Genomic DNA, 13,750 nt, shown 5'->3' on the forward strand with positions numbered 1-13,750 from the left:
TTTTTTAAGAAACTGGGTCATTTGTCCTACAGAATTTTCGATGTTCTAGGGTTGGCTAATGGCCTCCCTGTGGTGCACTTTTATATGCTTTTCCATTTCCTTTGGAAACTGGTATCTGAGTCCATTAATAGTCCCTCCCCCCATCCCTCCCCTTGGTGCCTCTCCTCAGGAAATGCCTGGTTGTCTTTTCTTCCTATTAGTCTCTGAGTCAGGGAGGTGACTCAGTGGTCAAGCACTTGCCTTCCGTATGTGAGGCCCTGGCTTTGATCCCCAGCACTGAAAAAAGTCTATCCGTGAGGTTGACTTTCCAACTTACTTTGTTAATTTAATTTTCCCATCAGCTTAGCACATTCTTCCTGAACTTTTTTAAAATCCCTTTATTTATTAGGGATGGTAAAATATTCTAGCACCCTCCTTTATGAAGAACTTTTTTCATCAACTTTTTTATTACTTGGAAGCATTGTTTGTACCCCGCTATGCACACAGACAAAAAGGTTTACCAGAAATAGAATAACTGTTCCTGGTAATGGAGGTTTTATTTTGTTTTAATTTTATTTTGAACCATAGATTTTTAATCTGACATATTTCTAGACATTGAGGGGGCAGGAGAGATGTCTCTTCTTCTTCTTCTTTTTTTTTTTCAGTTGCTTGTTTTGGTGTCTTTTGGTTAGGTTTTAGTGCCAAACGCAGGAGTACTCAGGCCGCTCCTATCTCTGTGCTTGGGAGTTTCTTCCAGCAGTGTGGGAGTTTCTCCCTCATACAAGCATGCACTCCAGCCCTTTGAACTGCGTTCCCTTCCCCAGAATTTTCTATTTTGATGCTCTAGTTTTCCCAACTCTGGCCGGTAGAAGTCTCTCCTTTTGGTTCCAGGGTCCTTTGTAATGTCAGCTGTCTTTCATGATTTTCTCTTGTTAGGGTAGCATGCCATTCCAGACTCTGCTTTCCCTTGGAATCAGCCAGTTCTTCATGGAGCTCTGTTTTCTTTTAGTGGAAGTGACATGTAGAGACTACAGTCTTGGTGCTAGAAATACTTGCTATTGATTTTTTAAAATCTATTATTATTTTTAATGAATCACTGGGAGATAGTTATAGACTTACAAACTTCCGTGATTATGTTTCAGTCATACAGTGATAGATTTATCCATCCCTCCACCAGTGCCCATTTTCTACCACCAATGTTCCCAGTATCCCTTCTACCACCCCCACCCTTACCCATCCCCTGCCTCTGTGGCAGGCACATTCCCTCTTTCTCTCTCTCCCTTTGGGTGTTATGGTTTGCAATACAGTTACTAAGTGGCTGTCATGTTTGGTCCATAGTCTACTTTCAGTACGCATCTCCCATCCCAAGCAAGTCCTCCAACCATCATTTACTTAGTGGTCCCTTCTCTATCCTAGATGCCTTTGCCCTTAGCATATGAGACCGACTTCTAAGCTGGGGAGCGATCCTCCTGGCCCTTATTTCTACTATCCTTAGGTGCTAATTATTTTTTTTAATGTTTCTTAAGAGAGCAGTTAGGAACAAAACAGTATTTTGTTTTGTTAATAGACTATTAAACTATTGTAAATTCAAATTTATATTTCTAATTCAGGTTGGTTTTAAGGAGTTTTTGTTTAACTTCTGGGTTTTGTGGGGATCTTTTTCCCTCATCTGGAAATCTTGATTAGCAACAATTAACCTAGGTACTTACTTTGACTTAGAGGAATGGGATAACAGTAACAATGCAAAGCCTGGCAAGCTACCTTTGAAGTATTCAATATGCCAAACACAGTAACAACAAGTTTCAAAATAGAGGTGTTACTGAGCAAATTGATGAACAAAGGAAGGACAGTGACAGTGATTAGTAAAAACACTTTTAAGAGTTCTTTGCTCTTTTTGTCCTTGGAAGGCACAGCACTTCATTTTATGGGGAATTTGGCTGCCTTCTTGATGCACAAGATTATTTGCTTTGCGTTGCATGTGTGCTTTTTATTTTAAAATCTTGATTTGGTTTTGCTTTGTGAAGATGTGAAAAATTGTAGTTTCCAAGTGAAATCTGCAAAATTTCTATTGCTTCTCTCCCAGTTGTTGAGGCATCCCTTATTCCTGGTCCAACTCAAAAGTGTTCCCTTTTAAGGAGGTATTGCATATTTTATTCATTCAGTCTGTCCCTTCTTGTTAGACATTTGGTTGTTTTGAGCATTTTGTTCTTATAAATAGGCACTATATTTTGACATGTAATTCTTTGCTAATACTCTAACATTGCTCCTGTGGACAATCTATCATCTCAGTTAACACTCCAACTAAGTAGCACTATTAGGATGTCCAGAGACAAGTCCTTGACTTTTGTTCTTCAGCAGGCCCTTGTTTGAGCTTTATGTGCCTATCTAGCATATAATCCCTAGCAGTGGGTAGTAGAGAGACATACAAGAAGTGCTTCTGTCCTTAGAAACTTTCTAAGATAATATAAATAAACAATTAGCAATATAAGATAAAATATCAGTAAGTGTGAAATCCTGAATATGTTGAGTGTTTAAAGATATGGGCTGTTAGGGGCCAGGGAGGTAGCTCAAAGAACTGAAGCATATGCCTGGCATATAGTGACCCAAGTTTGATCATTGGCATCACACGGTCCCTAGGTCCCCAGAACTGCTTGGCCAAGCAGCACCACATCTATGGGCCCAAGAATGGGACTGTAAGAGGCTGAGCATCTCCAGAAATGGCCCCAGCCTCCTTGAGTACTGCTTGGAAAACTCACCCCACCCCCAATTGTTTTTTAAGTTATAAACAAATAGGATGAGCATGCGTGTGCAACCTCAGAGAGCCAGCACCTGTGTAACCTCAGCGAGCCAGCAACTATGTAACCTCAGAGAGCCAGCATGCACATGCCATCCCATACATCTAAGCAGCAACCCTCCCAACAAAGGGAATTATTAATATAAGAGTAATTTTTTTTTTTTTTTTTTTTGCTTTTTGGGTCACACCTGGTTATGTACAGGAGTTACTCCTGGCATTGCACTCAGGAGTTACTCCTGGTGTTGCTCAGGGGACCATATGGGATACTGGGAATTGAACGCAGGTCGGCCGCGTGCAAGGCAAACACCCTAACCGCTGTGCTATCTCTCCAGCCCCAAGAGTAATTTTTTAGTGTGTGTTGTAACAAGCAGTAAAAACTAAACAATCTTGTGCCTGCCTAGGGGCAAGCTTGGGGATAGGTGGGAAATTGGGACAATGGTGGAGGGAAGGTCACACTTGGTGGGATTGGTGTTGGAACATTGAATTCTTGAAACAGCTGTATTTTGAACAACTTTGTAAATCAGGATGTTTAAATAAAGTATTAAAAACAAATAGGATGGAGGAGTTTAATAGGGGCAGTACCTCTGAGAAATAATTTGCAGAAGGACTTCCGATGACTTCTTGCTGGGCTACCGTTTTGGTTATTCTCAGTGTCTTCTCTTCATTGCTTTATTCTGGTCATGTTGGGGCCATTTTATCTTGATTACTTCCAAATCCCTTTATGAGAGGGAGTGGTTCTGTGATCAGGAGATCCTTTTTTTTTTTTTTTTTTTTTTTGCTTCTCTTAGCCGATATTTCTCTAAAAGTTATATAGCTAAGTTTACATTTACAGTATTGATCAGCTCCAGCAGGTGGAGGTAGCCGGTGCCTGCCAGCCAGAGGCCCTGTGGTGCGGCAGCCTCGTCTGCAGGAAGTGGGGGGGGGGTGGGGGTTGGCACGGTGGGGCAAACCTGGCTGTGTGGGGGGACCCTGCCTTGACCTCTGGCGGCAGCATCACGCTCAGCATCTGCTGACACAGGCCCCCCTCCCCACCGCCATTGTGAAACAGGGCTCTGAAACGGGCCTTTGCTGACCTTCTCCTGCACAGTTTCAGGCAGCCCAGCAACCAGCGATTGCTCAGTTCCCTGTGGTGTCCCAAGGAGGGTCTCAGCAGCAGCTGATGCAGAACTTCTACCAGCAGCAGCAGCAACAGCAACAGCAGCAGCCACAGCCCTCAGCGGCCACGGCACAGCCCCCTGCAGCCCCCCAGCCCACCCCAGGCCAGGAGCCAGCGGTAAGAATGAGGCAGGGCTGGGAACAGAAAGGCTGGAGAAACACACCTGCGAGGACTCAGAAAGGGGCAGGAGGGGATGCTGAGCGGCTGGTGCGGGTCATGGTGGAGGGCAGGAGGCGGTTCCCCACAGCCGTGCGTCCAGTATCTCATGAGTAACTCCTGAGCATCACCTTTTCTTGAGCTGTCCAAGAACAGCATCAGAGATTCCAACTGAAGGCAGACTTTTTTTTTTCTAATGCTCATTCTAGGACTCATGGCCATGAGTAACCCCTGAGCATCACTTGGGTATAGCCCAGTTTGTTACAATTAAAAAACAAAAAAACAAAAAAAACAAAAAAAACAAAGATGGTTCTAGGCTATTGATAATCTGTCACTTACCTGTGACTCTAAAATGGCAGTGACAAAAGAGTTCTTGTCTCAGTCGGGCTGGTGCCAGGGTTGCATGGTCAAAGAGCCAAGGCAGGGCAGAGCTCATTCCTTGCCCTTGCAGGGGCAGTTTGGCCATTGAAGGCTTTCCTCAGAGATCTGAGCTCAGAGGTCACTCCTGATGGTGTCAGAGATTGAATTGGGGTTGACAATGTGTAGGGTAAGCGCCTTCCCTCTGCAGTCTCTCCCATGTTTACCTCGAGTCTTGGCAATGTTGTTTCTTTGTCCCGGATGGCACTGCTACCACCTCTTTGAGATCTGCCACACAGTAGCCCTCACGGACCTGCTTGCCTGGGACTATTTGTGTAGCCTAATTCCCCTGGCACCAGAGAGTCCTGGTCTGTTTGAGCCATCTTGTTAGTGTAGAAAATGGGTGGTTCCACTTCAGTCTGGTGGCTGTGGATAGCGTCCCACCTCCATCTCCTCTCCCAGTTGGCCAGTCAATGTCAGTATCTTCAGGCACACTTTCTTCCTTCCTTCCTTCCCTTTTTTTTAGCTTTTTGGGTCACACCCAGCAATGCTCAGGGGTTACTCATGCCTCTGCTCTCAGGAATTACTCCTGAGTGGTGTGTAGGGGACCATGTGGAATGCTGGGGATCAAACTCAGGTCAGCTGTGTGCAAGGCAAACGTCCATCCCTCTTTTCTATTACTCTAGCCCCCAGGCACATTGTACCTTTGACCTGATAATCACTCTTGATTCTTTAGTTCGAGTTTTTTCAGGCTTTTTCAGCGTGGTGATAGAAAAGGCATTTTAATACTGAGGTGATAGAGGGTCAGATACTCTGTTATCCCTAGGGATATCCAATGCGTAGATGAAGGAAGGAAAAGTAAGCCACTGCCTTTCTGTGGGTTGATTTCTAATAGCGTTTTGTCACTCTCTTTAACCAAGATGAACCCACATCCCTTCCAAAGGGAGCAGTGATGTAAATAGATTGTCTTTAAGACTCGGTTAAGGCATCTTTGCACCCTCAGTTCTGGAACAGCTCAGTCTTCAGGTGTGTGGTAGACAGCTACTCTGTGTTTTTAAGCAAAGATAGTGTTCCTCTTCTTCGTGGAAAAGGGGTTTTTTAAAAATACTGGGTGATATAGCGGTCATTTGGTTGGTGGTGTCAGATTCTGAGGCCCAGGCTAAACAGTGATGACCCAGGACATATGGGTTGCTAGCTGCAGAGGGGACTAAGAACATACAAATCTTAATCTGTGTACAAGGACAAAAATGGCAAAAGCCCTTCCAGGGTGACAGAGTGACTACCTGCCAGTGACTACTGGAGCTTCCCCTCTGCTGTCGCTGGGCTTACGTCTCCACTTGTCTTGTGACACCATGCATGCAATCCCAGGCTCTGCAAAATAGTGGGTAAAGGAAAAGTGTCCACTCTCTCTGGAAGGAGTTAGGAACTTTCTCTATGTTCCTTGGATGGAAAACTACTGAGAGCCCTTCTGCTCAGGGACAGTCGGTGGGGGCACAGAGTGAACAGGGGTGGACACACTTCATTCGGGAGCCAGATAGCCCCCTTCTCCAGTGACCCAGTGACCTGTACCAAGACTTGCATGGTAAAGCCAGAGAGTGAAAGTAAAGGACACCCTTCAACATCTTAATCAGTTGTTTGCAGTGGGAAAATGGCTTGTATCATTGAGATTTTCGCTGTATTAAAAATTAGCGTAAGAGGAGGCTGGAGCTATAGTGCACCATGTGTGGCCCTGGCCTTGCACATGGCTGACCCAGGTTCCATCCGCAGCATCCCAGATATCCCCTGAATAACTCCTGAGTGCAGAGCCAGGAGTAACCCCTGAGCATCACAGGGTATGGCCCAAGAACCAAAAATGAAGAAAAAGAGCCTAAGAAAGGGGCTGATGTGATAGTACAGCTAATAGGGCACTTGCCTTGCGTGTATTGAACCCGGGCTCGACCCCCATGGTTTGATCCCTGTGATCCCCCAAGCACCACCAGAAGTGAGCCCTGAGAGCAGAACCAGGAGTCAAAGCCCTGAGCGTGTCTCTGTGGACTGATTCCCATCTGTGGGGCTAAAAAGGCTGAAAACCACTGGTTTCGATTCTTCCAAATAAAAGGTGCTGGTGAGTGGCTGTATATGCACGTAGCCCATCTCAATAAAAATCAAAGTCAGAGTTAGTATAAGGTCAGAAAATCACCAGCCATTGGCCTCCTGAGGCAGGCAGCCGGATCCTCTGGTTTGTGAACTCTTCCAGGCTGTTTCTTGACACAGAATGGGAGTGGGGCTTGGGATGGGGAGAGAGTCTGGGAACACTGGTGGAGGAAAGTTGACACCAGTGGAGGGATTGATGTTGGAATATTGTATGCCTAAAACGCAACTCTCAGTCATTTTGTAAATCATGACTTTATAATAAAAAATTTGAAAAAAGAAAAAACTTTAAAGAAATAAAAAAGAACGTGAGGACTGAGCTGCAGCATGGAAGACAACTATAACCAATGAAGGCCTGGAGCGAGCAGATAGTTAAACACCTAAGACGGGTGAGAGTCTTCAATCAGGATATCTCTCATTTGACAGAATCAAGGGGAAAAGATCAGTGGCCTTAATATTATTTGTGCTTATTTTCTTGGTACAGCATTTTGTAGTCCTTGACTCATGTGTCAAAGCTAATCATATGGCTTCGAGGATGCTCTCGCCTCTTTGTTTTTCTAACAACTGGTTCTGCCTTTGGAAAATGGCCTACATCTCATCTTTGTGTTATTAGATCAGTCTATCATCAAGGACTTAAAGTGATTTTACTCTGGTTAATATTCCTTACTGAACTCTTCAGCACTGTTTCCAAACCAAGGAATGAATTAAATTGATTCTACTACCCCAGTGTTATACGTTTTCTCCAGGATTGCCACACGAAAGAGTCTTAACGAAAAAAAAAAATGCTTTGCCATTTATCATGCCAGAATTCTAACTTACTGCAAACAAGTGGCCTAGTGTCTGTTAATGAGTCAGGGACCTCTCAGCAGAAACCGTTCAGCTCAAATGTGTTTTAGCTGGAAGTGCATTTTCATTGGCTTCTGCCTGTCATAGTGGAAGCTTGAATAAAGCTTTTAGGGGGCATTCTGAATGAGTGCTGCTACAAACTCGTAAGCAACAACGGTCCATCAGGAAACACTCTAGGTCTTTAGAGATAGGAGTTAGCTTCTGCAGTCAGAGGTTCTGGGTTGAGTTGCTCGTGGTTACCCTCGTTTATCATTCTGGTGTAGGTTGAAATATACATAGAGTATCAACAAAATGCCATGTTGGTGTCAGTCCCAGAGTTTCAGCTGTGAGAGTCAGAGCCAGGTTTCTTCTTTCCACCTCGTATCGACTCTATCATTAGAATCCCATTTTAGCTCTCATGTGACATTTTGGTTATGCTTGCCTGTTTATGTTTCCCCCACCCCTTCGTGGGGGGGCCTTTTCATCTCTCTTCCCAGCAGATTCAAGCCCCAGTACGACAACAACCAAAGGTTCAAACAACTCCACCCCCTGCTGTCCAGGGGCAGAAATCTGGATCTCTCACGCCCCCATCATCCCCCAAGACCCAGCGTGCTGGTCACAGACGAATTCTCAGTGATGTAACCCACAGTGCAGTCTTTGGGGTACCTGCCAGCAAATCAACCCAGCTGCTCCAGGCAGCTGCAGCTGAGGCCAGTCTCAATAAATCCAAGTATGTGATGCTTCTCCTTTATCTTTCATACATTTGTGTGCCTTTCCTATAGAATCTTTAGCTCTGTGTGTGTGTGTGTGTTTGTGTCTGTGTGTGTGTGTGTGTGGTAGTGTGCATCTCTGTTTAGGATGACACTGGATTTGCTTATTGTACATAGGCCACATGGATTCAAAGGCATAATTTCCTTCACGTCTCACTGTTCCCATTCTCTTATCCAATCTGTGTCCTTTAGAATGTTTTCTGAGTCTTGGTTTGACCAAGTCTGGCCATCTGACAATCTTTCATTTGGCTTCCCTTTGCCTGTGGGGTAATACCTAAACTCACTGGTTAATTGACCAAGACCCACTGGATCACATTGGCAAACTTACCAGTATTCAGTCTTCATGAATGCTTTTGTCTGTTCCATCTCCCAGAGCAGTCACTGTCCTTGTCCGTCTAAGAAATCTTACTTTTCACTAAGATGCATACCAAAGGTTACATTTTCTTTGGCCCTTCCTCTGGCAGTTATATAATTTTGTCTAAAACTTAAAAAAAAAGTATTTGTTACGATGAAATATTGTTATTTGATTGTGTATCTAGCTTTGAGTTCTCTCAAGACCATGGAAGACTGTATCTTAACATCTGAAAACCCAGTGCCTGTCATAAAGTAGAATTCAGAAAGGATTGATTTAGTACATGCATTTTCAGACCCTCAACTTTCTTGGAATCAGGCACGATAATGTTTGGAAGAATCTTCAAAGCACTAGCTAAATGCAAAGAGAGAATTTCGGAGATATTATGTAATAATGCATAGAAATAAAAGATTGTGTCCTTGTTTCTCATTAAATATGATGGTGACCACTAGTGGTGGGCTTTAATTCTATGAGTGCTAGATTCTGACAGATGGGAGGCAATTTGACTAGGCATCAGTTAGTATGGCTATTGCAGTCGTCACCACAGGAGGGACAAGCCTAATCACAGGTCACTTTGGAGTCCTGAATTGAAACTTTCTTCAGAGGAGACTAAAGAACTTAGGCAGATTAACGTGATAGACAAAAGTGAATCATGAAGAAAGGGGAGACTTTTGTTTCACCCAGGGGAGAGGGTATCTGGAAAGCATTCCTTACCAACGGAAAGCCCTTTTAGAAAAACACTGAAAAATCATGGTTTGACTCAGAAAAGAATTTGCTCTTGAAACAAAAATAGGTTGACTCTTTTCAACTTTTATGTTTTTTTTTTTTATCTCGTGGGGATGGGAATCTACCTAGGTCAGCAACCACCACTCCTTCGGGCTCCCCTCGGACCTCCCAGCAAAATGTTTATAATCCATCAGAAGGTTCTACATGGAATCCATTCGACGACGATAATTTCTCCAAACTAACAGCTGAAGAACTGCTGAACAAGGACTTTGCCAAGCTGGGGGAAGGTGCGTAATTGGTGTCTTTTTGTGATTCTCCCACTTGAGAGGGATGTACATGGGAAAATATAGACCTGGTTCAGTCTTTCCCTCAAAGGCTTGATTTGGAGCTGTGAGTACAAATCAAGAGGCTTTTTTTGCATATTAAATGTTTCATCATCCTTATTATTTGAGAAAGTCATAGCTGCTGGCCCATTTGCATTCCCTTCCCCAGGATGCTGAATGTTTTCACTGTGATCAGAGTTCTATAGTACTTGTTGGCTGACAGAGGAGGGGGGAAAAAGTAAATGGAAGGTTTCATTTCTGCCCTCACACAGTCTAATTTGGAAGACAGAAAACATACATGTGCACGCGTGCACATACACTCACATACACACATGTTCTTACAAATAAATACACACTTTGGAAAACTATCGCATGCAACCTGGGAAAAATTCTGTAATATGATACAGTTACAAAAGAATACCTAGTGGGGCTGGAGAGATAGCACAGCAGGTAGGACGTTTGCCTTGCATGTGGCTGACCTGAGTTTGATTCCCAGCATCCCAGATGGTCCCCTGAGCACCACCAGGAGTAACTCCTGAGTGCAGAGCCAAGAGTAACCCCTGTGCATCGCCAGGTATGACCCAAAAAGGGGGAAAAAAAAAAGAATACCTAGTAAAGGAATAATCAAACTCGGCAGGTGGTGTTACTTTGGACATTTTAGTAAATATTGTTTTATAGATATTTTATATTTTATAGATATTTTATATTTATATAGATATTTTAAAATATGTATTACTTTCCTGCCTTGTGGTGCAAGGGGGCATACCCAGCAGTGCTGGGGGATCATGCTGCACTGAAAACAGAACCTATCAGTCCCGCATAAGCCTGTATGGCCTGGCCTTGGTGCTGTATCCCATGGGCCTGTTCTCTTGCCTTTTTGAACAGTTGAGTGTGAGTTCAGAGTGTGTGTGCACGACGCGTGCATTTGGTGGCCGTGAGCCGCCTCCTTACCGCAGCCAGCAGACAGTGAGGAGCACGTGGATGGTAATCAGTTGCTGTTTATTCCAGTCTCCTCTCTCCCAGTATCATAGCCTTATAGAGAGAAAATCCTCAGGAGTTGGGGGTAGCAGTTACTCAGAGGTGTGGTTGCACAATCAACAGATGCAAAGCCCTTCCTTCAGGGGAAGCTTCTAAAAATCTCATCCTGTTAGGAGATCTGCCCAAGGACAGAATTCCATCTAAGGGCATAGCCCTCCTTTTATTAGTTCATATCCATTCAAGGGTCATCTTAAATTTACCCCCCCACCCCCCCACCCCCCGCTTTTTGGGTCACACCCGGCATTGCACAGGCGGTATGTATTGGATCATACACTCAGGAATTACTCCTGGCGGTACTCGGGGGACCATATGGGATGCTTGAAATCGAACCCGGATTGGCTGCATGCAAGGCAAATGCCCTACCCGCTGTGCTATTGCTCTAGCCCCTTAAATTTACTTCTTAATAATATTTCTAGTCATTTTGTATGGACACAGTCAGAGATATATTAAGCTTAAAGGTTGGCTCTTACTGGGACATCTTGCTATATATCCCATACCACAGACCTCAGGCCAGGTTAGTCTTTCCTAACCCCAGTCGGGTCCTTATCCAGTTACTTCTTTTTGGGTCCTGACAGAGTCTGTCCATGACTGTGCTCTTAACATAAGTTCTATGGCACTTGGCTTGTCCCTTCTTGATGACAGGGAAGCTCACCACTTGTCCCTTTTCGATGCCTCGGTAACTTATAGCTTGCCCTGGGTCCATCCAAGTCCCTCGTCTGGACCCTCCTTTTGGAGTGTTAATAACTTAGGGTAACTGAGGCATAAGTTGAGTAAATATGACAGATGCCCAAGAGTAAATATTATTTGGAGTCAGTTTACTCCCAAATTACAAAAGCATAGCATTACAAAAAGAACATGGCTCTAAAGTAAACTGCAAAGGACATAAAGGAAAGAGAAAAGCAATAGTTCACTTGCAAAGACAAAATCCAAAGTTCTCTGAAGAATTTGACTTTACAAGTCACAGGGTCTGACTTGGGAAAATAAGTGATTAACACATAGGAGAAGCAGAGCACAAAGGAGAAGTTAAAGAGGAATGGGAATCTCAGGACCATTGTGATGGTTGTTACTCTAGAAAGGACAGAGGAGAAAGGACTATAGGACTATAGAACTATAATCTGAGATGGCATTGAATTTATCTCTGACAACTGGTTGTCAAATTGTGTGTTAGCATTGCCCACTATTGTTCTAGGCCAGTTTCCCAAAGTGGGCTCTACCGCCCCCTGGGGGCACCGGGACTCCCTGCAGGCCCTTAGTAGCCAGTGGCACAATTATCAGAAGCTTTCTTTTGGCTAACTTGAGATAGATTTCTAAAGAAAAGCTAGGTAAGATTTTTCTTACGGAGCAGGGACCATAGGCCAAACCTCTGTTATGGGCTATAAAACAGAATTTTACAGGTTATTTCCTAGTTGAATTTTGGAGTTTAAGTTCAGTGACTTCCAAGTCTGAGTTCTTGAGTCTGTCTTGATGATTCATTTCTCCTTGTCCAGCTGCTGGCTCTCAGGTTCAGCTTCTGTCTTCGGGCTTCTCACAGCGTCTCACACTACCATCACCCCACCTTCTCCGGTACTCTCCAGAGCCATTTCCCAAACGGGAGGGAGATTGCCAAATGCTGTAGAATTCTAGAAGAGGTGGATACAGAGGAAGGGCTAGAGGCACCCAGACTGAGTAATGCGCCTGCACTTTAGGCTTCAGCTCTGTCATCTCTTTCGTTGATTTTATTAATTTTAAATGTCTTTAATTCGAAGTCATGAAATTTACATACAAGTGGTACTACATGGAAAGTATCATGTTAAGCGTAATGACTCAGAAAGAAAAGGATAGACATAGAAAGATTGCATTCATCTGGGGAATATAAATAACAAAATAGGAGACTAACACCCAAGAATGGCTGAGATTAGTACCAGGAATTTTACTCCATGGCTTGGAGGCCAACCACACATGCTAGGGGAAAAGGGAGCTCAGATAGAGAAGGGAGCACCAAATAAAGGGTGTTGGGAGGATCCTCCCAGGATGGGAGAAACATGCTGAAAGTAGACTATAGACCAAACATGATTGTCACCCATTGCCTCTTTTGCAAACCACAACACCCAATAAGAAAGAGAGAACAAAAGGGAATAACCTGCCACAGAGGCAGGGTGGGATGGGAGGGATCGGGGGTGGGAGGGATACTGGGATCCGTGGTGGTAGGAAATGGGCACTGGTGGAGAGATGGGTATTTGATCATTGTATAATTGAAACCCAAGCACAAAAATTTGTAAGTCTACAACTGTACCTCATGATGTCTCACTAATAAAAATTTTTTAAAAATGTCTTTAATTGACCCTAACAAGAAAATCATGCAATTTGCTACAATATGGATGAACTAGAGTGAAATCAGTCAGAAGGAAAGAGACAGATACAGAATGATCTTTATTTGTGAGGCTTAAAGGTACACAGCAAAGCAGCAATGAAGGGCCAAAGGCAACACCACAGAACTGAGTTTGTTGGGGGTGGGGGCATTGAAAAGGAGAGGAATTGAGGCCCTTGGGGGAGGGTGGTGGGCTTTGAAGTGAGGGGTGTGGTGTTGGAATTATGTACATGGGAAACCATCATTAGTAGTATGATAAATCACAGAACCTCAGTCAAAAACTTTTTTAGTGCCTTTAATCATAAGATAATGCAAATCAAAAAAATTCCCATCTTAATCAGTTTTTAAAAGCCCTTTATTTTGAATTTCTCCTTTACTGTTTTTTCAGTTATGCTTCCCTTCCCTTTTCTGTTGCTGCTGTTTGAGATGACCAAGGGTCACAGATGTTGCAGCTCACACACTTGGCTGTGGGGCTCTCTGGGGCTTGGCTTGTTTGGTCATGGGGTCAAACATGTGCTGGGGGTGGGGGTCTGTGTGCTGCTCTTGGTGATTGCCACGGTGTCACTCGGGCCGCGGCGCTCACACAAACCTGGCTGCAGAGCCACTGGGAGAAGATTTGAGCAAGCCAGCAAAGTCCCCAATCCTGGAGCTAATTTAAATTTCCCTCCGTTGCACCTGTGGGCAGTACCAAAGGGGTCCAACTCTCAGCCTCATTCTGGTGAGAGTTTTTGCCATTGAGCTATCCCTCCAGAGCCCTCCTCATCTTTAACCATTTTTAAGCATAGAGTTTTGGGGGT

General features: G+C 44.2%; 1 protein-coding gene across 1 annotated transcript in view; it reads left to right on the forward strand.

The window, feature by feature from the left end:
• AAK1 (AP2 associated kinase 1) overlaps positions 1 to 13,750 on the forward strand; it is a 155,080-nt gene that overhangs the window by 119,657 nt on the left and 21,673 nt on the right. Inside the window, exons 13-15 of the mRNA XM_056127817.1 lie at positions 3,861 to 4,046; positions 7,898 to 8,127; positions 9,375 to 9,532. Coding sequence (XP_055983792.1) covers positions 3,861 to 4,046; positions 7,898 to 8,127; positions 9,375 to 9,532 — 574 coding nt within the window. The remainder of the gene's footprint in view (positions 1 to 3,860; positions 4,047 to 7,897; positions 8,128 to 9,374; positions 9,533 to 13,750) is intronic.

This window comes from Sorex fumeus, unplaced genomic scaffold, assembly GCF_029834395.1.
Source record: "Sorex fumeus unplaced genomic scaffold, SorFum_2.1 ptg000006l, whole genome shotgun sequence".
NCBI lineage: Eukaryota > Metazoa > Chordata > Mammalia > Eulipotyphla > Soricidae > Sorex > Sorex fumeus.